The 23,995-nt window shown below is 41.1% G+C and overlaps 2 protein-coding genes across 3 annotated transcripts; one reads left to right on the plus strand and one right to left on the minus strand.

Moving 5' to 3' along the window:
- The first annotated feature begins 1,165 nt into the window (after positions 1-1,165).
- LOC125568426 lies at positions 1,166-3,588 on the plus strand. The gene is made up of 2 exons (XM_048730735.1): positions 1,166-2,070; positions 2,344-3,588. The coding sequence occupies exons 1-2, from the start codon at positions 1,210-1,212 to the stop codon at positions 3,169-3,171; spliced, it is 1,689 nt and encodes a 562-aa protein (XP_048586692.1). The 5' UTR covers positions 1,166-1,209; the 3' UTR covers positions 3,172-3,588.
- A 328-nt stretch (positions 3,589-3,916) lies between these two features.
- On the minus strand, positions 3,917-23,954 carry LOC5513033 (acid phosphatase type 7). Of its 2 annotated transcripts, XM_048730736.1 has the most exons (12): positions 23,789-23,953; positions 22,194-22,397; positions 21,594-21,776; positions 21,278-21,303; positions 20,937-21,034; positions 13,700-13,762; positions 13,231-13,345; positions 12,699-12,873; positions 12,382-12,449; positions 11,524-11,595; positions 11,129-11,266; positions 3,917-4,223 (listed from the first exon to the last, which is right to left on the minus strand). In XM_048730736.1, exons 1-12 carry the CDS (start codon positions 23,898-23,900, stop codon positions 4,155-4,157), a joined length of 1,323 nt encoding a protein of 440 aa, XP_048586693.1. In that variant the 5' UTR covers positions 23,901-23,953; the 3' UTR covers positions 3,917-4,154. The 2 variants fall into 2 exon arrangements, with proteins under 2 accessions (XP_048586693.1, XP_048586694.1); XM_048730737.1 differs by lacking the exons at positions 11,129-11,266; positions 11,524-11,595 and having other exon boundaries at positions 23,789-23,954.
- Positions 23,955-23,995: the final 41 nt, after the last annotated feature.

The following is a 23,995-nucleotide window of genomic DNA, read 5'->3' on the forward strand; positions in this document are numbered from 1 at the left end:
AAGCCTTGATGGCTTGCCTTTATTCACTAGACTAACTCTAACTAAATACAATGCTCGTGTTACACAACACAATCACTATCTAACCTACTGTCATATGACCATATACAATACCCATACTAGCTCTGTCTATAGCTTCCGGCTCTCCTATTGTCCCTCTAATTACACATCCTCTGTGAAACTGCCAAACTGCTCCGACTAATACGGCTATCTCTAGTTTCTCTCTCACATCTGAGGAAATTGATCCCTCGCTACCTCTGGGTGACTATTGGGGGATACTAGAAATCTCTGGCAGATCTGCGGAATACTTCGCTGGTAACATATAATATTTACAAGGGCAGAAGGAAACGCCGGTTACAGCCTCGGCGAAATTGACGCCCGGTAAACAGCCGCAGTGGAAGTACTGGCCACATGCGTCACAACCCAGCCAGTCTTCTCCATCGTCATCCTTGCACACTTTGCAAATATTGACGTTTCACCTGCAATTGTAAAATACACAGTCGTTCGAATATAACATTTCAGTCGCACTTTCTTAGGCTTGCGGTCTGGAAGCAAGATTACAGTTTAGGCGTACATACTTACCGGTGGATATCGTTGTAGCATGTGCCAAAGTTTAACCTCATCATGTTTGCTCGTTCTTCCGAGATGTCAACAACTTTTAAGGCCCTGCTCTCACACAGATTCTTGGCAAACTATAGAGCTATGGAATATAAATTTTAATAGTATTTAAAACTACTATCTTTAGCGTCTTAGCGATTTCTCAGTCAGAAGGGCGTAGAAAGTGAATGATTCCTTAAAAAATTGAATACAACCGATTGATAAAAATTGGTAACAATTATCAATTCTTATCAATTAGTTACATCGGTTATTCATTTAATACATAAGCAGTTTAGAAATATCTTGATCCCGGACCACTGCTCACCGAACAAATGAAAACACCACAGTTAAAGTGGTCGGTTTGCCTTTGATACTGTCGCTAAACGCAAGGCCAAGAGGTACATTCCCATGAGGTCTTCCTGTCAATTACCGAGCTAAATTGATTTATCGCATTCAGGTGCTATCGCAGGCAGCCATGACTGCCGGCCATGTGCGAATATTGCTTTATTAACACTATGGGATAGCTGTGGTTTTGCGAAGCGATACCGCTGATCATAATATACCACGGGCCCGACTGTACTTCGACGCAGGTGTTCAAGTAACTCCCATCACAACATGGCCGCCGGACGAGCCTCCACGCTCCCTGACTTCCACACCCTTCTAGGGGACGAAGGAGCTTGCCCTGTTTGTATTGAGGTCTTTGAAGAACCTAAGAGCCTTCCCTCGTGTGCACACAACGTGTGTCGAGAATGCCTCGAAAAAATTACCGCGAGAAACTCCAGTAGATTCGTGGAATGTCCGATATGCCGAGCGCGATCAGAGATTCCCCAAAACGGAGTAAATTCGTTTCCAACCAACACTTTGTTAGTAAGGATCATAGAAAACATACCAGGCGGAAAGGAGCAAGAGGCTATCAAGTCAGCGCTCAAGAAAGCGAAAGAATCGCTGGAAGAAGCTAGGAATTATCGAGAGATGGTGAATTCGAACATTTCCTGTTTAGACGAAGTTCGAAAAGACGCCGAAGAACTGAAACGAGAGATATCAGATCACGCGGAGAAATTGAGACAGAAAGTTAACGAACACGAGTCCTGCCTGCATGCTGAGGTAGATAAATACTTCAAAGACACTTATCAATCGGAACTCGATGCTTCAAACTTCACATCTATCAAGAAACGACTTGATGACTTCATCGAAAAGTCAAGCAGTTGTATTGAGAATGTTGAGAAGGTCTTACAAGCAGGAAAGTTAGATGAGATTATAGAACTTGGTGAAGTCTACGTGAGCCAACTTGGTGAGATCCAAGGAGCTCCAAAGTTGGATAATCCAAGGGAAACAGCTACATCAAACCCTGCTGCATTTAACATGAAGTTTCATAAAGGAGAAGAAGTTGTTTTTGGTTTCTTGCAGAATGAAATTGAGAAGAAAATAGCTAATTTAACTTGCAGGGAAGGTTTGACCAACTCCCCTTCCCTTCAGAGGGATCAAGCACCTCCTCCAACTCCACAAGCATGTAACTCTCCCCTAGCTATCTCTTGCCAGCAAACTCCATCCCTTACGAGTGATCCAAGGGTGCAAGTACCCAGAAAGGCACATTGTCTCATTCGGGATCAAGCACCTCCTCCAACTCCACAAGCATGTAACTCTCCCCTAGCTATCTCTTGCCAGCAAACTCCATCCCTTACGAGTGATCCAAGGGTGCAAGTACCCAGAAAGGCACATTGTCTCATTCGGGATCAAGCACCTCCTCCAACTCCACAAGCATGTAACTCTCCCCTAGCTATCTCTTGCCAGCAAACTCCACCCTTTACGCGTGGTCAGTTGGTGCAAAGGGAACAACCATCTAGCAATTACCTTGTCAGGTGTGTCACAGTGTGTCAGCGCACTGGAGATATTGCTATCCTTGCTGGCGATAAGGGAGTGTACATATACCATGACACTCCACATGGCTACAAGAACCCAGAAAGGCACATTGTCTCATTCCGTATAAGTGACATTGCCTTTTCCATAAACAATGAGCTTATTGTTGTAGACAATAAGCGCTTGGTTTTCTACAATAGAGACCATTCTTTTTCACAGGAGTTGTTAGCAGATGATGAAGAGTTTGATTGTGTGAGTGTTGATGCCAGTGGTAGGCTAATTGTTACTGCAGAATCTGAAGATGAAGACGGTGTAGAATGTTATATCCTTGTTTATCGTAAAAACTTTGAATTGAGATTTAGATTTGGTCAAGGTTATTTGTCAGGCGACTGTGGTAGGGTTGAGTATTACAAAAATAAGTTTTATGTTCCTGATTATGGCTTTGATAGGATTTCTATTTTCCATTCCAATGGAGACTTTCTTGAGATCTTGGGGATGACAAATGTTAAAGCCCTAGCAATTAGCCCAGCCAATGACAGCATTCTTGTATGCAGGGAAGAAAGCATGATCTATGTGTATGGTGTTAACTCAAAGGACTTAGGCACAATAGCCACAAATCCTTGGCAAGCAAATTCCATTGCTATGACAAAGGATGGCAAAAATGCTGTTGTTTGTTATAAAAAACACAATTTTTTCGATGTTCTTGCTTTTGTCCCGTAGGACAATGTACTTTTGAAGTTCATTGTTGGAAATGGATATACAGGGCCCTAAAGATGAATGTTTTCAAATTTAGTATATACTCAATATTGGGCCCATAGTGGGAGCTTGCTATGGCAATATTTTCTCTGTCAAATTGTTTTTTGTTCTTGCTGAAGGCTGTAATACTGACTGGAATCAGTCTGGTTAGATTCTTTTTCAGGAATATCTCAATTTTAATCAGGTGATAAAAAAGAAAATCTTAAAACAGTGTTACTAGGGTGTAGTAGTTAATCAGATTGTATTCTTTGAAATTTTGTTTGGTGTCATGTAAAATAAATGCCACCGATTCATGGATTAGTTCCTCCCTGGGAATATGAGCAATTAAATCAACTAGCATTTTGTAATTATCTTTTAATAATAATTTTAAAAAAACATCATACATACTTGGTATGTCCATCACATTTTTTTTTATTCTGGAATTCAAAACACCCAACAACCTACAACCATGATGTTCTTAAGATTTAAGATAAAAATTTTGACAAATCTTAAGAACATCAGACTATTACAAGTACAAGTCTTTTTTCAAGACTTCTTTATGGTTACAGTACTTTTGCACCCAAAAAGCTGAAATCATATTTCAATGTGTTGTAAAATTACACAGGATATAATAGACTAAGCTTCTTATTTTTGGGTTGTGAGGATTTCTTGTGATATATTTTTATTTGGGCAAAAAAGGCCCTGTTGAGATTAAAAACAAAACAAAAAATAGGTGGAGCAGTTACATGACTTTATTTCAAGTAAAACATGTTATTCAAACTGCCTGAAAAATCACATAAAAATTCCAGACCCCTTAAATGTAGCCTGCATGCAGCCACAAAATGGTTCTAATGAAACTATTTCCGGCTGTACACAGGCTACCCAAATGATGAAATAATCAATTTACGCCCCCCAAACCCTGTTAAAATGTGATAAATTGTTAAGTATAAGAAGAGTCCCTGGGAGAGTTAATGGTGGGCCTTGAAATATGACTCATGTCTGTCTTTTATCAGCCAGGTACTATCCACAACCATTTTCTGTAGAACAACAAAAATTATTCAATTTTTGACATTCTGGGGACAAAATTATGCCAGGCTCAGCACAAAAAAAAAACCTAGCTTGCTCCTATTTCTATTTGGCCATGGCACAATAATATGACAAAAAAAAGAAAACATAATAACTATAGAGGACAAAAGTAATTAAAACTAAGTCAAAGATACAGCTAGTGAACAAACTTGGTAAAATATATATTTGAGATTGTTACTTTGAATGTCTATATATGGTCATGTAACCTACCCTTTCCACACTGAACTGGTCAAAGTAGATATGCATCTTGTTGTCATGTGACCTACATTGTCAACACTGAACTGGTCAAATTAGATGTGCGTCTTGTTGTCATGTGACCTACACTGTCAACACCGAACTGGTCAAAGTAGATATGCATCTTGTTGTCATGTGACCTACCTTGTCAACACTGAACTGGTCAAAGTAGATATGCATCTTGTTGTCATGTGACCTACACTGTCAACACTGAACTGGTCAAAGTAGATATGCATCTTGTTGTCATGTGACCTACATTGTCAACCGCCAGTACCGGTCAGCGGTACTTAGTTATGTTACGTTCACCAAATCCCGCCACCTCTCCGCCATCTTGTTTTTGCTGTGTTACGATACTGGCTTTGGTTCTCTGTTGATTAAAGCGTTTCCAAGTTGTGTCCTAGTTTGTGGTCTTATTCAACTGGCGTGGTGGCAGCTGGATTTCGTCCCTTCGTCTCTTTCGCCAAAAAAATCACAGAATAGAACAGCAAACGCCGCTGTGACAGCACAACTTATTTACCGAAGAAATGGCTGCTACTCACAGAGCACCAAAACAATGGAGCCTATCTAAAACCGAAACTATCACCAGTTTTGAAAACTGGAAGCAAATCCTGATGTATACGCTGTCTCTCGATACAAATTTCTCAACTTATCTTGCCGATGGAGCTACATGGAAAAAGAAAACAAAGACCGAACCTCTCCGTGGCTGTACCGATGATGATGAAACCGTTCAGCAATCAAAACGCCTCACTGCCCAACAGAAGGTGAACTTTTTAGAACTTATGCTAGGACAAATCGCAAACTACTGTCCTATTATTTCGAGAAACACTTTAGTTAAGAACTCTACATCTCTAGAGTTTATCTGGCAGGCGATCCGACAACATTTTGGATTTCAAGTAACTGGTGCACACTTCATAGATTTCGTCGACATCCATCTAGAGCCCGACGAGCGCCCGGAAGACCTGTTTCAAAGACTTATGGCTTTCGCCGAGGATTCCCTCCTCAAACCCAATAACCTAACTCACCATGGCGAACAAGTAACAGAAGAAGAGGAACTTTCCCCAACACTAGAAAACCTCATAGTGTTGACTTGGCTGAGGCTTATTCACCCATCACTACCTCGCCTTGTTAAGCAACGGTACGGGACAGAGCTACGTTCTAGGACTCTCGCATCGATCAAACCAGAAATCTCTCAGGCATTGAGCTCCCTGCTAGAGGAAATTCACACGTCCGATGATGCAAAGATCCTTCGCTCAGCCGTCAGCAACACTTATCAGTGGAAACCTGCCACAAGCCACAACAATCAGTGGAAACCGGCACCAAATAGCAAGACCACATCAAGAAAGCCCCGCTCCTCGAAGGTATGCCCACTCTGCAGTCAGGCTAATCGGTCGGATACTCATCACTTCCTAAGCGAATGCAAATTTCTCCCAGATAGCGATCGGCGCTATATGATTAAAGCAAGACAAATCGCTGACATCTTCGACGACAATGACTCTGTGTTAGAGACACACGCCCAAATGCCCTCGACTGAGTCCATCGACCCCCCTGCACACACTGCCCATGACGCGGTCGTCCTCAGAATACAGACCCGCCAGTCACCATATCTAGACGTCTTCTACAATCACCATACCGTACGAATGACCGTCGACAGCGGTGCCACAGGCAACATGATAAGACTCTCCACCGCGACACGCCTCGGTTGCAATATTACAACCAGCTCTCAGTCCGTAAGCCAGGCCGACGGCTCATCCCAGTTACGTGTTGTTGGTGAAACGCGCCTTTCTTTCACCCGGGCAGATAAGTCTTTCTCATTTGAAGGTCTCGTTGTGGAAAACCTAGACGTAGAAGTGTTGTGTTGTGCACGCCCTTTATGGAGAAAAATGACATTGCGGTCCGACCTGCAAAAGGGCAGATTATCCTTGGAGACAACACCATCTACACTTATGGAGCCCACCACTCCACCCTCACCTCGACCACGGCACGCCTTGTAACCGTCCTCCGTGCACCACCACGCAACGCAACAGTCTGGCCAGGCGAGTTTCTTGAAATCACACTACCGGACGACACACCCACTGATGCCGAGTATGCACTTGAACCTCGTACCGACGCGCCGAGCGCTCGTAGAGTAAAACCATCTGCTGTCTGGCCTCCCCCTGGCATCGTTACCAGCATAGCCGGAAGAATACGTATTCCCAACCTTACATCGGAGCCACGCTCACTCAAACGTAACGAGCACTTCTGTCAAGTCCGCCAACTTTTCGAACCATCGAACGTCACAACGACCGGCCCAGCCCGTGCGTTCCCTTCTACAGACACCCTTCATTCAGCAAACGTTTCTCTAGATCCTGACAGTTTGCTACCATCAGATATCAAAGCCAAGTTCAAAGCCCTCCACCATGAATACGACCAGGTGTTTGACGCTAATATCGAAGGCTACAACGGCCACGTAGGCCCCTTCGAAGCCAGAGTCAACATGGGGCCTGTTGAACCCCCCCAACGGAAAGGGCGCCTTCCCCAATATGCACGTGAAAAACTTCTCGAGTTACAAGATAAATTTGATGAACTGGAGAATCAGGGGGTCTTTAAACGCCCAGAAGACGTAGGCATCTCCGTGGAATATCTAAATCCATCATTTCTAGTCCGCAAGCCGAATGGAGGTTCACGCCTTGTAACAGCCTTTGCTGATGTTGGAAGATACAGCAAACCTCAACCGTCGTTAATGCCAAACGTCGATTCAACATTACGCCAAATCGCCCAATGGAATCACCTCATTGCGACTGACCTAACCAGTGCATTTTATCAGATCCCTCTGTCAAGAGACTCTCTGAAATACTGCGGAGTCGCAACTCCCTTTCGCGGCGTCAGAGTTTACACCCGTTGTGCAATGGGTATGCCTGGTTCTGAAACTGCGTTAGAAGAACTAATGTGCCGCGTCCTTGGAGATCTTCTTGCTGAAGGCGTTGTTGTCAAGCTTGCCGATGATCTCTACTGTGGAGGAAACACCCCACATGAACTCTTCAGCAACTGGAAAAGAACCCTCCAGGCTCTTCACGAATGCAATCTTCGCTTGTCTGCCTCCAAAACAATCATCAACCCCAAGACCACTACTATTCTTGGATGGATCTGGAGTGCAGGCACCTTGAAGGCTAGCCCCCACCGAGTTGCTACGCTAGCCCAATGTCCAACCCCAACTACCGTTGGTCGCATGCGTTCTTTTATTGGCGCATACAAGGTACTTTCACGAGTTGTACCACAGTGCTCCACATTTCTATCACCCCTCGACGAAATTGTCGCTGGCCGGGAGTCACGAGATACTATTGAGTGGACTGACAATCTACATACGGCTTTCTATAATGCCCAGAAGGCCCTCTCTTCCACCCGCGTCATCACCCTGCCAAGACCTGAGGATTTCCTATGGATTGTCACGGATGGCGCCCTGCGTGACCCAGGAATCGGCGCCACACTTTACATCACACGTAACGGCAACCTACACCTCGCTGGGTTCTACAGCGCCAAGCTAAAAGGTTCACAGTCGTCTTGGTTGCCCTGCGAAGTTGAGGCACTGTCTATAGCCTCTGCTACCAGACATTTCAGCCCCTACTTAATACAATCTCATCACCGAGCGTCCATCTTGACTGACAGCAAACCCTGCGTACAGGCGTACGAGAAATTATGCCGCGGCGAGTTTTCCGCAAGCCCACGAATTTCGACCTTCCTCTCTGCAGTCAGTCAGTACCAAGCCACAGTCAGACACGTATCAGGGTCCTCCATTCTCCCCTCAGATTTCGCAAGTCGAAACGCTCCACCGTGCGAAGATGAAGCCTGTCAGATCTGTTCCTTTGTCAAACAGCTCGGGGACTCTGTTGTCAGGCGCTCATCAATTCAGGACGTCATTGATGGCAACGAGCGGCTCCCTTTCACTAGCCGATCAGCTTGGCTCGCGATTCAGTCCGAGTGTCCTGACTTACGTCGAACTCACTCCCACCTCAAACAGGGCACCCGACCTTCGAAAAAGGTAACAAACATCAAAGACGTCAAACGATATCTTGGTGTCGCCACCATCGCCAAGGATGGCTTACTCGTCGTAAAACGTGAAACACCCTTATCGCCCAGCCGTGAGTGCATCATTGTTCCACGTCGCGTTCTTGACGGCGTACTCACAGCTCTACATATTCAGCTATGTCACCCGTCAACTCACCAACTCAAGATGGCCACCAAGCGCTATCTGTTCGCCCTTGATCTTGAGAAGGCCATCGTTCGCGTGTCTCAAGCTTGCCACCATTGCGCTTCTCTCCGTACAAGCAGCAAAGCACGTATAGAACAGTCGTCTTGCGACCCGCCCGACGCCATTGGAGTTTCTTTCGCAGCAGACGTCATACGTCGGTCACGCCAGTTTATCCTGATTGTACGAGAGTGCGTGACTTCGTACACCACCAGCTTACTGTTAACCAATGAGCAACACTCTACCCTTCGCGATGCTCTCATTCGTCTTTGCGTGCAGATGCGTCCCCTCGACGGTCCCGTCGCCATCATTCGCACTGACCCAGCCCCAGGATTTCAAGCGCTAAAGGAAGACAAGCTCCTGCAACACCATCGATTAGTCCTCGAAATTTGACGCGCAAAGAACGTCAATAAGAACCCGGTAGCTGAAAAGGCAGTACAAGAGTTAGAACGTGAGATCCTACAGCTTGACCCACTAGGGGGCCCTGTCTCTGAAGTAGCACTTGCAGTCGCTACAGCTAATCTCAACGCCCGCATCCGATTACGTGGTCTGTCTGCGAGGGAAATGTGGACTCAGCGTGACCAGTTTTCCAACAGTCAACTCCCCTTCCAAGACCAAACCCTCATAGAGAAACAGCACGACCAGCGGAATTCTAACCACGCGTACAGCGAGAAATCTAAAGCGCCCACCGCAGACTTTCGCCCATCCACAGCAATCACTGTTGGCGACCTCATTTACCTGCATCCCGACAGGAACAAGACCCGAGGGCGAGATAGATATCTCGTCGTAGACACTGAAGGAGGCTTCTGTAATATCAGAAAGTTTATTGGCTCGCAGTTACGTTCTACGTCATACAGAGTAAAAAAAACAGATTGCTACAAGGTTCCATCTGAAGTACCGGACAAGACACCGACTGCAGCCTATGACTGTGACTCTTCCGCAGACGAAGATGACACTCCGGCCACCAAGAGGCTTCCGCCCCCAGCCCCACCAGATATACCGACAGCGATAACTGATCCACCTTCCCGGGATGTACCACCCCAAAGTGATGCCGACGCCTCTGAGACGAGAGCTATGGACTCCAGTCACTGTCCCTCCAATCTTCAAGATGATGACACATCCCTACCTAGGAGGTCTACCCGCGAGCGTCACCTTCCCTTACGTTATAGAGATGACGACTTTATCACTGACTTTAAATAGGGCTTAATGTATAAACTATGCTAGCAATTAGGCTTACTGTTATAGTCCTATCCTTTAATCAGTCCATCGTATTTACATTGTACGCCGTGAAAGACATTAGTTGTGTGATTTCTCTACAGTAGATAGTATAAGAGAGAAAGAAAGGAAGTCACGCCAGTACCGGTCAGCGGTACTTAGTTATGTTACGTTCACCAAATCCCGCCACCTCTCCGCCATCTTGTTTTTGCTGTGTTACGATACTGGCTTTGGTTCTCTGTTGATTAAAGCGTTTCCAAGTTGTGTCCTAGTTTGTGGTCTTATTCAACTGGCGAACACTGAACTGGTCAAAGTAGATATGCATCTTGTTGTCATGTGACCTACATTGTCAACACTGAACTGGTAAAAGTAGATATGCATCTTGTTGTCATGTGACCTACCTTGTCAACACTGAACTGGTCAAAGTAGATATGCGTCTTGTTGTCATGTGACCTACATTGTCAACACTGAACTGGTCAAAGTAGATGTGCATCTTGTTGTCATGTGACCTACATTGTCAACACTGAACTGGTCAAAGTAGATATGCATCTTGTTGTCATGTGACCTACCTTGTCAACACTGAACTGGTCAAAGTAGATATGCATCTTGTTGTCATGTGACCTACATTGTCAACACTGAACTGGTAAAAGTAGATATGCATCTTGTTGTCATGTGACCTACGTTGTCAACACTGAACTGGTCAAAGTAGATATGCATCTTGTTGTCATGTGACCTACATTGTCAACACTGAACTGGTCAAAGTAGATATGCATCTTGTTGTCATGTGACCTACCTTGTCAACACTGAACTGGTCAAAGTAGATATGCGTCTTGTTGTCATGTGACCTACATTGTCAACACCGAACTGGTCAAAGTAGATGTGCATCTTGTTGTCATGTGACCTACCTTGTCAACACTGAACTGGTCAAAGTAGATATGCATCTTGTTGTCATGTGACCTACACTGTCAACACCGAACTGGTCAAATTAGATGTGCGTCTTGTTGTCATGTGACCTACCTTGTCAACACTGAACTGGTCAAAGTAGATATGCATCTTGTTGTCATGTGACCTACATTGTCAACACTGAACTGGTCAAAGTAGATATGCATCTTGTTGTCATGTGACCTACCTTGTCAACACTGAACTGGTCAAAGTAGATATGCATCTTGTTGTCATGTGACCTACCTTGTCAACACTGAACTGGTCAAAGTAGATATGCGTCTTGTTGTGGATGGTCATTCGTGTGTAGCCGTAGTCAAGGGACCGGGAGGCAGTCCATGGTCCAAAGTGGTACTTGAACGGGTCATGGTTTTCTTGGCAACCCTAGAACAGAAGGAATCAAATTAATACGAATCCCCTACTGTAATGAATAAAAAAATGTGTAAAAGGTGAAACATTGAGAAACAGGTGCATCCTGTTTTTTGTAATGCAAATACAGGTTTTTTTTTTGCATGACCTTCATAGGATAGATTCCAGAGAATGATACAAGTTTAGAGGCACTACTCCTGTACTCACAGCAGATCCTGTGATGATACTGTATGGACGGGTGTGCATGGGTTGGTGTAGGGTGACATACTCACAGCAGATCCTGTTATGATATGGACGGGTGCACAAGGGTTGGTGTAGGGTGCTTCCTTGGAACCATTACACATCTGAAGAATAAAGAGGGAGGATTTGAACACAAACAATGTTGTCATGGGTAGAGGACACAGAGTCAATTAAGGGCCACTTCATATTCTCAAGTGGTGTAGTAACCTTGCTCACCTTTTTTCACCCAGAAAACACTATGAATAAACTCTACTTATCAATGATTAATAAAACTTGGGCTCTGATGGTTTGAGAAGTGTTTATGATGAGTAGAGTATGCTTACATGTTAATGTAATTGTACACAATGTTTACTAAAATCCCTTTGTTGTTGTCATATAAAACAAAGTATCTTATTCTTTGTGTGCATCATCATTTTGTTATTCATCTTGTTGCATGTTTATGTCCATGTCCCCCTGCCCCCCCCCCTGCAGTAAACCCACCTGTCGATTATACACACCCCCTACCCCCCATGCAGTAAACCTACCTGTCGATTATACACACCCCCTACCCCTCCCCTGCAGTAAACCTACCTGTCGATTATACACACCCCTTGCCCCCCATGCAGTAAACCTACCTGTCGATTATACACACCCCCTGCCCCTCCCCTGCAGTAAACCTACCTGTCGATTATACACACCCCCTGCCCCTCCCCTGCAGTAAACCTACCTGTCGATTATACACACCCCTTGCCCCCCATGCAGTAAACCTACCTGTCGATTATACACACCCCCTGCCCCTCCCCTGCAGTAAACCTACCTGTCGATTATACACACCCCCTACCCCCCATGCAGTAAACCCACCTGTCGATTATACACACCCCCTGCCCCCCCTCCCCCTGCAGTAAACCTACCTGTCGATTATACACAGGAAAGAGTTTCTCATAGGAATGCTCATGGGCCCATATAAGGACATCAGCACCTGAGAATAACATGAAACAAATGTTCAGGCACATTTCCAATCAACCATTTAATGAGTTTTTAATCACATGGTAACTGTGCTCTAAGGTACACTACAAGTTTCAGGAAATTTAATAAGCTTCCCAAAATAATTTTGTTTATTATATTATTATATACTTGTGTTACCTATTCCCAATTATTCCTTGATTTGTGCCGTGCTTTGAAAAGTATATCCTTATCATATTTTTAGAGTATATCCTCTAGTCCTTACCATATTTGTAGAGTATATCCTCTAGTCCTGGTTTGTTAAGCTCTGGAATTCCTGTCCGAACTCGACTCTCATGCATGGTACAGTCGTCATGGTCTGTATTGGAGCAGTACATGGGACGATGACCCATCAGAAAGATCCACGGGCGAAGGGTGCGGTTTTCAGGGGCTGCTGCCTCCTGTTAAAATTAGAAATAAAAACATTAATAAATCGGAATAAAAATATAATCCATTCATAAAATAGTTTATCAGAATGACAATGATATGCAAGAAAGACAAGTAAGTGTTTTGTTTTTGTATAAGTATGACTAAAAATACCTATAAACAGATGTGATCCCTAGTAAACAATGAATTGATGAATGTAAGAAGTAGTGTTCAAGCAGCAAATGGCACTCTGGGCACATACCAGGAAGAAAAAAAAAACTCTCGTTTACTGTACCTTTCCAAATTTATTTCATTAATTGATCCTATTTTACAAAAATGAACAACTTAAACATCAAGTAAATCTAAACAAAACATATTGTACTATACTATACCTTCAAGTCATTCTCTAACCAAGCATACTGATGGTCAATCAGCTCAAGGCCATAGTCAGTAAAGAAATAGAACTCTGTAGAGATGCTGATGAAATGCACAGGCCCAATATTGAAGCTGCAAAAGGAGATTTATAGAATTTTGGGTATTTTTTTACTTTGGGTATTTGTTTATTCTTATAACAGTATTTCCCTTTGATTTATGTCCCTAATGTTTTTACCCTCTTTTATTTCTAATGTTTAAGAAACTTGATCATACATTTAAGGTTTTAACACATAGCAGCTGTAGAAAAAGATCTGCTTAGTTCTTAGACTTTACACCTGTGTGTCTGATTTTGTACTGAGGAAAACTCATATTTAGAAATTGGCTAACCTTTCCCCATATCCTCAGCCATTTTTTTTATCCACTAGAAATTATTTTAAGCTGACTACAATAGATCTCTAGTTTGATACTAAAGAACCTTGTTTATACCTGTAATATAGACTTTCTGTGTTGCCGGGCATGGAGAAGCGGAATCTGTAGTTGGAGAAATTGCTACAAAGAGAGAATAAACATATATCACTGCAAAAACACAAGATGTATTCATGTGTATTCATTAATAACAATGGTTCCAGAATTGCTTACAAAAAGACTTTGGACCTCATCACAAGCCTAGTTTTTGTGAGTATGTTCATTCTCAGTATTCATCCGCGTTGGCTTTCTTGCAACCCGAAGGCTGTTATACTGCAAACTGCCTACGTCCAAGGTATTTTAACTGGCTTATTACATGATCTATACCTAGTAAATAACAATTTAAAGAAAAAAAGACTGGTGGAAAAGTGACAAAACTCAATAAAAGTTGACTTTTTTTTTTGAAAAATCAAAGCAGGTTCAGGTTATTATTGACCTGCAAGAAAACCCAGGAGAGTTGGTGGTTGATTGCACAAATTTAAAAGGCATATTAGATCAATACGACTACTGTACACAATCAAAATTAACATTTAGACAGAGGGGGCTGCTCCATGCATTCCCAAAGGTGGATTGCAAAATCTTCATAACTCAGAGTTTCAGTGTGAACACGCTGCGAGAATAGAGCTCACTGACAGCAAAGACAAGTGACTTATTTTTATTCCCCCAAATATCTATTTCCAAGAACTGTAAGGTTGACGACATCACGTGAGTAGATGCCTCAGCCACACCACAGCCTACCTTTGCTGGGGGAATAATTTTCCAATATTGCACTTACAAATTTGGCTGAAGTTATTGTTGAATTTCGAGGGTTACAAATACAAATTTTGCTTTCATGACAATTAAATTGATGCATTGTTAATATTCAATTGTTCTTGTTACAAATCTGTGGCGAAAAGGTTGTGTTTTTTGCTCATTTCTACTCAAGGTTCAATATGATGGTCCTTCATTAGTATTCACGGTTAATATCTAGTTATTAACCTACTCCTCCTCATTAGTATTCTAGTTATTAACCTCATTCATATTTAATGAGTTCACATTAAACCCCACTTTTTCCCTGCTGATATATCAAGCCCTCCTCCACGTTCTTTAAGATTGAAAATTATTTATAGGTATTTTAGTGAAATAAAGGACAATGGAAAAGGTGTCAATCATGTAATAATTCACTATATTTACTTATATCACCCAATTTCACAAGATTTCTGTCCAAGTTGGGTAAACAGCTATGTTTTAGCGGAGACAGCGGGGCTGCAGGCCGCACACGAAGCTCCATAGGTATAGAGAAATGGTATATAACTATGCGACTCAGTTTTTTTTGTCATTGCGCGGGTACCCTGTGGTGTCGCCCGCCTGCCCATGGAGCCAGCACAATTTGCAATAACTTAGCAAAACGCCACCTCGGTGAAATAATTATACAAGAATATATTTTAGCACTATCCGAGAATGCTACATACTTAATAAAACCCCGAAAGTTGCATCAAAACTTACAATTATTTAGTTTTTAGTGTTTTTGTATTATTTTGTATAAATTTTCCCGCGTTTTGCTCTTCTAACTCGCGGCCAACACCGTGAATTGATAAAGTTTTTGCATTATTTTCTTCGTGGCTAAAGCCAAGAAAGAAATTCGACACATTTAAACACTTTTATAATAAAAAGACATACAAATGATCGATGGAAGGACAAAGGATGGGTTTGGAAAAAGGAGGTAAGTAAGACGTCAATTTTATAATCAACTCTTGTGTTGATATATTTCTAGCACTCAAACAGTTAGTTTTTCTCTAAAGCTTTTCCTAAGAAAAAGGTCAAAAGGCAATTCAACTCTGGCTCCTTTGCCCCTAAAAAACAGACTTATTAATTATTAGACATATTAATTTTTTTGTTCAACGTTCTATTTTAAAGGCTACTTGGAATTATTTTTAATTTTAGGTTTATCAGTTAGGTTTTGTGCAGCATAACATTTATATCTTTAGTATTCTTCCATAGCGTTTTGTCACTGTTCTCCAATTTTTATTCAGGCAAATCCCAACTCAAGCAAGCCGCCAGCTTAAAAGGCATGATGCTAGGGCAGGATGTAAAAGATAGATAATAGTTACAAATGAAAACCTGTTATAAAAAAAATTAACCAGGCTTCCCGTGCGAGATGGATTCCTAGGTTTTTAGGAATTCCTAGGTATTCCTAGGAATTCCTATGATTTCTTAAGTTTGATCTAAAGGTGTTAACAAAATATGATTAAACTTCCTAAAAAAATTAGGATTTCCTAGTATAAGCAGTAGACCAGAAAATCAGAATAATTGGGATTAGGAAATCTTAGGAATTCTTAAGAAGAAGATTTGAAGCATTCTAAAATATTTAGGAACTCGTAGGAAATTCTTAGGAAATCCTAAACGAACATTTTTATCACAAGAACAGACCTCAGCATACTTTTGTAAGCTATACTACAACAATAAGAAACGTAATCAAAGACAGGCATTGGACTCGAACAAGAGTTTTATAAGGCGTACTTCAGAATTAGTACTACATTGAAAAGAAAGATACGAAGGGTGACAATTGTTTTAAAATCTTAGATCTGATTTAGACATAATATATATTGTTTCTAATAGAAATGCTTCTTGAGATTATAAGAAAAGAAGCCCCACTTTGCAGATAGAATTCCCTGCTAGCAGAGGCCTCTTTTCTCTGTATTTCGCTGGGCTGGAGTTCGCGAGGAAAAGATACCTCTGCCATGGGTCGAGACTGTTTCTGTTGCGCATGCGTGAGCGTTAATAAGCGACCGACGTGCCCAAACCCGTACCATCGCGCGAAAGCTGTCAATATGCTTTGCATGGGTTTAGTCGGAAATCATGAATCAAACTCCGGTTAGTTCTCCTCTTCGAAAAAAAAAACAACTGTTCAATTTCAATCACCTAAAACGTCACTAAAAAGATTGAGCAACAAACGCAGCAAAGACGAGTTTTGTCTTGTTTGTGGGATTAATTTCAAGACATCTGGGCAGGCGAGTTTCTTCAATGTAAATATCGCACAGTTGGATTCGAAGAAAATGTTACAAAACTTTTTGGTAAACTTAGATCAGCTATTCCCAGAAGAATATGCAAAACCTGTAAACGGAAGATTGACTCGTTAGTCAAAAGAGAGAAAATTCTGAATGAAGATAAGGCATTGAATGGCTTCTTTTATAATTCGTCGCGTGATATTTCTACGGAGGACGCCGTTTCGAATGCGGGCTTATTATCCCGCAGCGGATATACATTTCATGCATGCGCTAGTCATTGTGGGCTCAAATAGTGGCCAGTAATTAATGAACAGAGCATGCGCTCTGGATCTCGTCCACGATCGTGGACGGCGGTTTGATCAAACGAACTTGCGACCCATGGCAGAGGTATCTTTTCCTCGCGAACTCCAGCCCAGCGAAATACAGAGAAAAGAGGCCTCTGCTAGCAGGGAATATAAAAAGAAGCCATTCAATGCCTTATCTTCATTCAGAATTTTCTCTCTTTTGACAAACGAGTCAATCTTCCGTTTACAGGTTTTGCATATTCTTCTGGGAATAGCTGATCTAATTTTACCAAAAAGTTTTGTAACATTTTCTTCGAATCCAACTGTGCGATATTTACATTGAAGAAACTCGCCTGCCCAGATGTCTTGAAATTAATCCCACAAACAAGACAAAACTCGTCTTTGCTGCGTTTGTTGCTCAATCTTTTTAGTGACGTTTTAGGTGATTGAAATTGAACAGTTGGTTTTTTTTTTCGAAGAGGAGAACTAACCGGAGTTTGATTCATGATTTCCGACTAAACCCATGCAAAGCATATTGACAGCTTTCGCGTGATGGTACGGGTTTGGGCACGTCGGTCGCTTATTAACGCTCACGCATGCGCAACAGAAACAGTCTCGACCCATGGCAGAGGTATCTTTTCCTCGCGAACTCCAGCCCAGCGAAATACAGAGAAAAGAGGCCTCTGCTAGCAGGGAAAGAGGAGAACTAACCGGAGTTTGATTCATGATTTCCGACTAAACCCATGCAAAGCATATTAGCATATTGACAGCTTTCGCGCGATGGTACGGGTTTTGGCACGTCGGTCGCTTATTAACGCTCGCGCATGCGCAACAGAAACAGTTTCGACCCATGGCAGAGGTATCTTTTCCTCGCGAACTCCAGCCCAGCGAAATACAGAGAAAAGAGGCCTCTGCTAGCAGGGAACAGATAGAAGACCGTAAAATGAAAATGTACCGGGCGTCCTTTGCTTTAGTGGCCGAGAGGGGCTTGGGCCCAAGGCGCAAAACCATAACGGTCGACGAACGAACGCCATTATAATAACCTCCAAACGGATAGCCGTTTTCTCCCGTCTTTTCTACGCGAAATTCACCTATTTTAAGGACTTGATGAGCAGAACATGGATTGCAGTGAAAGGTCAGTGTGCAATGGGCTTTATAATGTAATAGGATCAATAATAAATGTGATTTCTGCGACCAACTTTAGCATAGAATCATCGTATGTGAGCGGACTTTTCGAACTAGATGTGTTTTGTGATTCTTTTCTTCTTAACACTACTACCTTCTTATGTGTTTCTCTTAATATCTTTGCAGGACATTATGATAGAGATAGCAAAATGTGCCCGAGTTGCAAAGCCAGAAAAGAAAGAAATTTGAGGTACAAGGAACGTATCAATGCGTGAATAGCAAGAATCGAATAAAAACTTTTCAAACTGATACACAAATTCACTGCTTACATATAAAGTTTCTATGCTTTATAAACTGTTGCTTGAAGCACAAAATTGGCTAACTTAGCCTAGTGAAAACCTAGTAATCAGTCTTGCACCTAAAATTTGTCCAGGTATTTGTTTTGAATATCCAATATTACTGTAGTTGATTCTCGTCCAGATAAGTTATTTTTAATATTCTGATCACAGTAAAACCCTGCAAATGAATAACCTAGTTATCTTTTCATGCTAACCTACTAGGGTTCGAATTTAAATGGTGCACATAGGCTTTAGGCTTCTAGCTTCTTATCTGAATATACAAAGTTATAAACTATGACTATACAAAGATGCCTAATGTAGCTAGTATCCTTTTTTCCTATGCCATTTTGCTTCCATTTTTTTTTTACTGAGGCACTAGGGTTGCTTGAATGAGGTTAGATTATTTTAAACATGAAACTCATTCAAAAGGGACCCACATATATTAGTTGTGCTGGAATACATGGGACTGGTTTCTAAGTCCAAGATTTTGCACAAATAGACAATAGTCTTGTTTATGTGAGTTCTAATGTATGTTTGTATTTACAATTAACCTGCAAGAAAATATGATGCACCTAAACTTTGAATAAAAAGAATCTTGAATGTTTTCATTTATCATTTCCTCTGAAATTCTATATTGCAATCCTAGGAATTCTTAGGCTTTACAAGCAATTTTCTTCCTAGGAATTCCTAAGAAAATCTTAAGAATTTCCTAGGAATTCCTAGGAAAATCTTAGGAAACTCTTGTTTGTTTTGTCCCAATTTACCGTGAAATTTCACACCTCATTCCTAGGTTTTTCTTAGGATTTCCTAGGAATTCCTAGGAATAAAATCCTAGGATATTCCTAGGTTATCCTAGGATTTTCCTAGTCCACCTCGCACGGGCTTATAAAATAAACTAAAAGTAGTCAGAAACTTTGAAAACAAGTTAAGTGGTTTATTTCATTCACCCTTTGACAAAGTGGCTGGTACAAAACACTGACCAACATTGGCCCTTATTGCAAATGGACTAAATGGGTTTTTCTAGTAAAAAAATATAGTTTCAATTTGAACTAATTAACTGCACAGGGTTTTGTGAGCAATCTACTTTTCAAATAGCTGATATGAATACAGCTCAATGCTTAGGAATCTGAGATGATATTTGCAAAAATCAACAGCAATGTACCATTTGACCTTTCATGCAATTATTTCAAAGATAATTTAGCACTGTACATGGAAGTGTGTGAAATGAAAATATAGCTACCTTTTTTAACAAACTGCATCTTTTTGTAATGACGCACCAAGCCCTATTTCATGTTTTAACACAAAAATACCAGGTGTACATACCCTTGAAACCATGATGCTTCAATATGGGGGTCTAGTGTCAGTGTTTTGTACGATCCACCCAAGACAAAGTGTTAATTCAAAGAGTATTAGCCAAACAAAAACAGTAAAGAAGGTTGATAAAACTGTTCATCCAATATTTGTAATTTCTACCAAATAATTTTTATTACCCTTCAACTGAGAGAAAATTATAAAAATCAAGAAAATCTATGCAATGTGAAAGGAAGGGAATTTGGACAGTGTAGGCAAGTATGGAGTACATTTACTGGCAAAAACGATATGCTAATGTATAAAAACGCGTTGTGTGTTGATATGGTTTTAAATGTTAAAGAGGATAAAAAAAGCACCCATTTTACTGTAAAAAACTAAAATTCATTTTCAATTCTTCAATGTTCCCTATTGGATGATACCTCCATATACACCCAACAAGTTTTTCCAGGTTAAACAACAATAAAAATATACATACAAACATATTCCACTCTAAACCTGTGCATCAAGCACTTTTCTATGAACGGCTTCACTCACACATAACATATATACATACATATATAGGCATTATAATATGGCTTAAATTGATTGCATGCTGGCTCCGCTTTTAGGCGGTGCCTAAATCTATATATTATGGCAATGGTACTGGTACCCTCTTTTAAAAACAAACTAGCAGTCGGATATGGCCAGGCGCTCCAAACTACTTTCAATGCCGAAAATGCAATTACATGGAAATCAGTTTGTCCCAATTGCTGCCGAGCTAGGAGTATTCTTGTGCAACCATCCTGTTGCTATTAGCCATTTAGAGTAAGGCTTTTCTTAAATTACTTTTTCTTCATGTTTTCCTTCATTTGTTGTTGTCATTATTGCCAATTAATTTTTCTTTTATTGTAAAGGGTTACACTTGAGTTGGAGCCGTGCTCTGTTGTGTCAACCTTACCGCTACTTCAATATGTGTTATAGTGGTAGAAGTATAAATAAATAAATAATATGTATGTTCAGCACACAGCATGTCAAATCTTAGAATGACTCTTAACAAGGATGGTACAGTAAGAAGATTTCTTGTTCTTGTTCTACTGATGCAGAGCCATAGGAAGGTAAGAGCAAAGAACATGCAGATGGATGTGATCGTTAGAAGTATTAGCCTCTGTACATGAAAAATGGATCAAATTATGCAAAATTTACTTTGCTAGCGAGCAAAATGTTTGATACTTACTATGCACCTTCATGGTTGCCAGGGCAGGTCATGTAGGGCACATATGCCGCAATAGGCTGCACTTGGCGCATGAACTCATCACCATACAGTGCATTATCCTAAAAAAGCAGGGATTTTTTTTTGTTAAAACAAGTGTAGTTGTTATGTTAGAACCTCGTTTTTACATTAGAACCTCATCTGAAATTATAGGTAGTTTACCACAGGTGCATACTTGATAGGTGTCATATATGGAAAAAGGATAGTATTTGATGGCCCTTCAAAGAGAATTGACCAATTTTTTGGTGGCAAACATGGCTTAGTTTTTGTAGCAGGTTTCTGCCCTACCTTTGTGGGATACTTACAGTGTCCATGTTGTATGCAAAGTCACCTACAAGGAATAGGGAACAAAACTTCGAATTAGGCCTGACCTGGAATTGTTTTGCTTGGCTTGAGGTAAAACTTAGCTATTACTTAGAGTAATTCCTATTCCTATTAATTAGTGTAGTTCATTTCAGATCAGTTGGATGTGCGTGCTCAAGACCATTATTGTCTGATTTCTTGTTCTTGTTAAGATGTCTATTTTGTTCTTGTTGAGTTTATTTTTTTATTATGATTTTTTATCTTGAGGATTATTTCTCAACGTCAGTTTAAGGGTTAAAGAGTTAAAAGGACACTAACCGACATGAATGATAGCATCATAGTCTCCCCTTTGAACCTCCTCCTGCAGAAATGGGAGAGATTTTGCATTCTTGTTTCCCAAATCGCCAAAAATGGCCAGTCTGGGGCTCCAGTCAACACCATCACGCCTGGCCTTGAAGTTGAATTCTTCACTCCAGCCATCAGGACCACCGCAGTGATAATCTATCAGAGTTAACAATGACATGTAAAGAGAAAGATGTACAAGACTCTATAAGTATCCCTTGGAAGAATCTTTTAAGGAAGGCAGACCATGAGTTGTGTTCAAGGCATCACAGGCCCATACCCAAGGGGGGTTCTGAAGAACCACCCCACTCAACTGGAAGGCTTGCTCTAATGAAAGAAAACTGAGTACCGCTGCAAGCTAGGGCAAGCCTTCTAAGAGAATATGGTCAGCTAAATGGGTAAACACACCCCCTCCCCCTGCTCAAAATTTTGGCTATGGGCCTGCATCATGCTGATCAATAATGATGATTACTTCATGTGTGCTTGCGCTGTAGGGTATACTGGACGCACTTGCGAAGTAAGTAAGCACTATAAAATAAATGCAAAAAAAGCAGACAAGTAGTTTGTGGATCTCACCATAAGCCTGGGTGGGTTTAAGTCCCTTTAGCGTCACTCTATGTATATATATAGTCCTATGAAGATTTCCTCCATCAACAAATTTAGTGACAGTGCCATTAGCTTGTAGCTCAAACTTTGGATATCCTTGTTTGTTGTATTCTACAATAGAGTGTGGTGTAAGGTCAAAGGTAACCCAGGTAACGACCATCTCAGTCACATCATCTGAGGAAAAATAAAGGGGTTTTAGAATGCTGCATAAAAATACAACTTACACATAGTCACAGCACAAAACATTGGAACTACAAGGTGCCCTTTGTGCAATTGGGTGCAAAGTGTAGAAGCTCCTTTTATTCTTGAAATGGAAAGTAACACAAGCATTACCTGTCACATTTTATCTTAGGAAAAGGGCCAAGTACCGTATTTACCCGTGTATAAGCCGCGCTTTTTTCACTCCAAAATGACCTACCCTAAAATATTAGGGTGCGTCTTATACACGGAATTCTACTTTTTATAATTTGGATAGAATGAAATTGAAGCCGATGGAAATTTTCAAATGTAAGTCAATGCCAAAGATAAAGGATAGTCACAGCATTGTTCATCAAGGAAACACTGGTTTTAGTTCTATTGAATTGTTAACTAACCTACGGCAAATTGGCTTTTTGCTGCATTTCTTTCTGGAATTGCTGTAGCGCACAATGTAAGTTTTAAAACATTTGAATATTGACTTTTTTTACTATTTTGAGCTCGAGATTCTGGGTGCGTCTTATACACGGGTGTGTCTTATACGCTGGTAAATACAGTAAGTGAAATATGTTCACCACTTTAGCATTAAAATGTCTTCCTATATTTGTCAAATACTGTGGTTTGCCATAAAGAGACTATGATATATGGTTTGCAATAAAGCTATAATATATGGTCATAAAGAGACTATAATATTTTGCGTTAAAGCAGCAATAGCACCAGTTTACAGTACTTATGTCAGGCCGACGGAAACCTCAACCAATAAAAGACAAAAGAACCGATTAGAATGTGTACTATCTAACAGGCCATCCACTCTAAATTATTAGTTGCATGTTCAAAGAAACTTTAAAAAAAAAACACTGATTTTATAAGTTAAGAAAGTAAACTGGTGATATACGACCCCCCTCCCCCACCAAACTCATTTTATCACTACCCTACAGGTAGTGTGGGTTGAAAGGGCAAGATTTGAGCACAGGAATCCGTGGAGGCGTGCACGATCTGACCCATGTCGATAGGCACATTATCTTAAGACATTTCTCTTTGATATTTCTAGTAAAGAATAAGACCACGATCCCCTACTAATACCGATGAACAAATAATTAAAACACAGAATAAAGATCATTCGTCTTCCCTTCCCATGTTTGGTGACGCAAAGATCTCACTTCCGAATACTAAAACCGAACTAATCTTAGCTCACATCTCAAGTAACTGATAAATGAAACCATTTCTAGAAGTCAATTAGACTTTTAGCCTTATAGTTTGAGGCTTTCGAGCTAAACATTAGCGAAAATAAATCTTACATAACAAAAACCTTTCCTCTATAGACTGAAGAATTAGAGCGGGGAAAAAACGTCAAAACATTTGAGACTAACCTGTTGCAGATATATGTACTTGTTCAGGTTGATAGAAACTTTGTCCATTACTGGAACCAAAAAGTAAAGCAACGAAGACACAACAAGACAAAAGAAAGACACGTTCCGCCATATTTCTACAGCGAACTTGAACTTGTGTATGTTGTGTTGTGAGGGAATATCATGTGACATACGCGTGACAAACCACAGGCGTCCTGGAATTGCCAA

The sequence above is a fragment of the Nematostella vectensis genome, chromosome 7 (genome assembly GCF_932526225.1).
Source record: "Nematostella vectensis chromosome 7, jaNemVect1.1, whole genome shotgun sequence".
Taxonomy (NCBI): domain Eukaryota; kingdom Metazoa; phylum Cnidaria; class Anthozoa; order Actiniaria; family Edwardsiidae; genus Nematostella; species Nematostella vectensis.

Excerpts from the sequence above, each read along its gene's own strand:
- LOC125568426 (XM_048730735.1), top strand. The coding sequence starts at position 1,210 with ATGGCCGCCGGACGAGCCTCCACGCTCCCTGACTTCCACACCCTTCTA. Across the intron at positions 2,071-2,343 it reads CCAACTCCCCTTCCCTTCAG|ACTCCACAAGCATGTAACTC; the intron begins AGGGATCAAGCA and ends GCACCTCCTCCA.
- LOC5513033 (XM_048730736.1), bottom strand. The coding sequence starts at position 23,900 with ATGGCGGAACGTGTCTTTCTTTTGTCTTGTTGTGTCTTCGTTGCTTTA. Across the intron at positions 21,035-21,277 it reads TTGCATACAACATGGACACT|GATAATGCACTGTATGGTGA; the intron begins GTAAGTATCCCA and ends CTGCTTTTTTAG. Across the intron at positions 11,267-11,523 it reads ATATCATAACAGGATCTGCT|GGTTGCCAAGAAAACCATGA; the intron begins GTGAGTATGTCA and ends CTTCTGTTCTAG.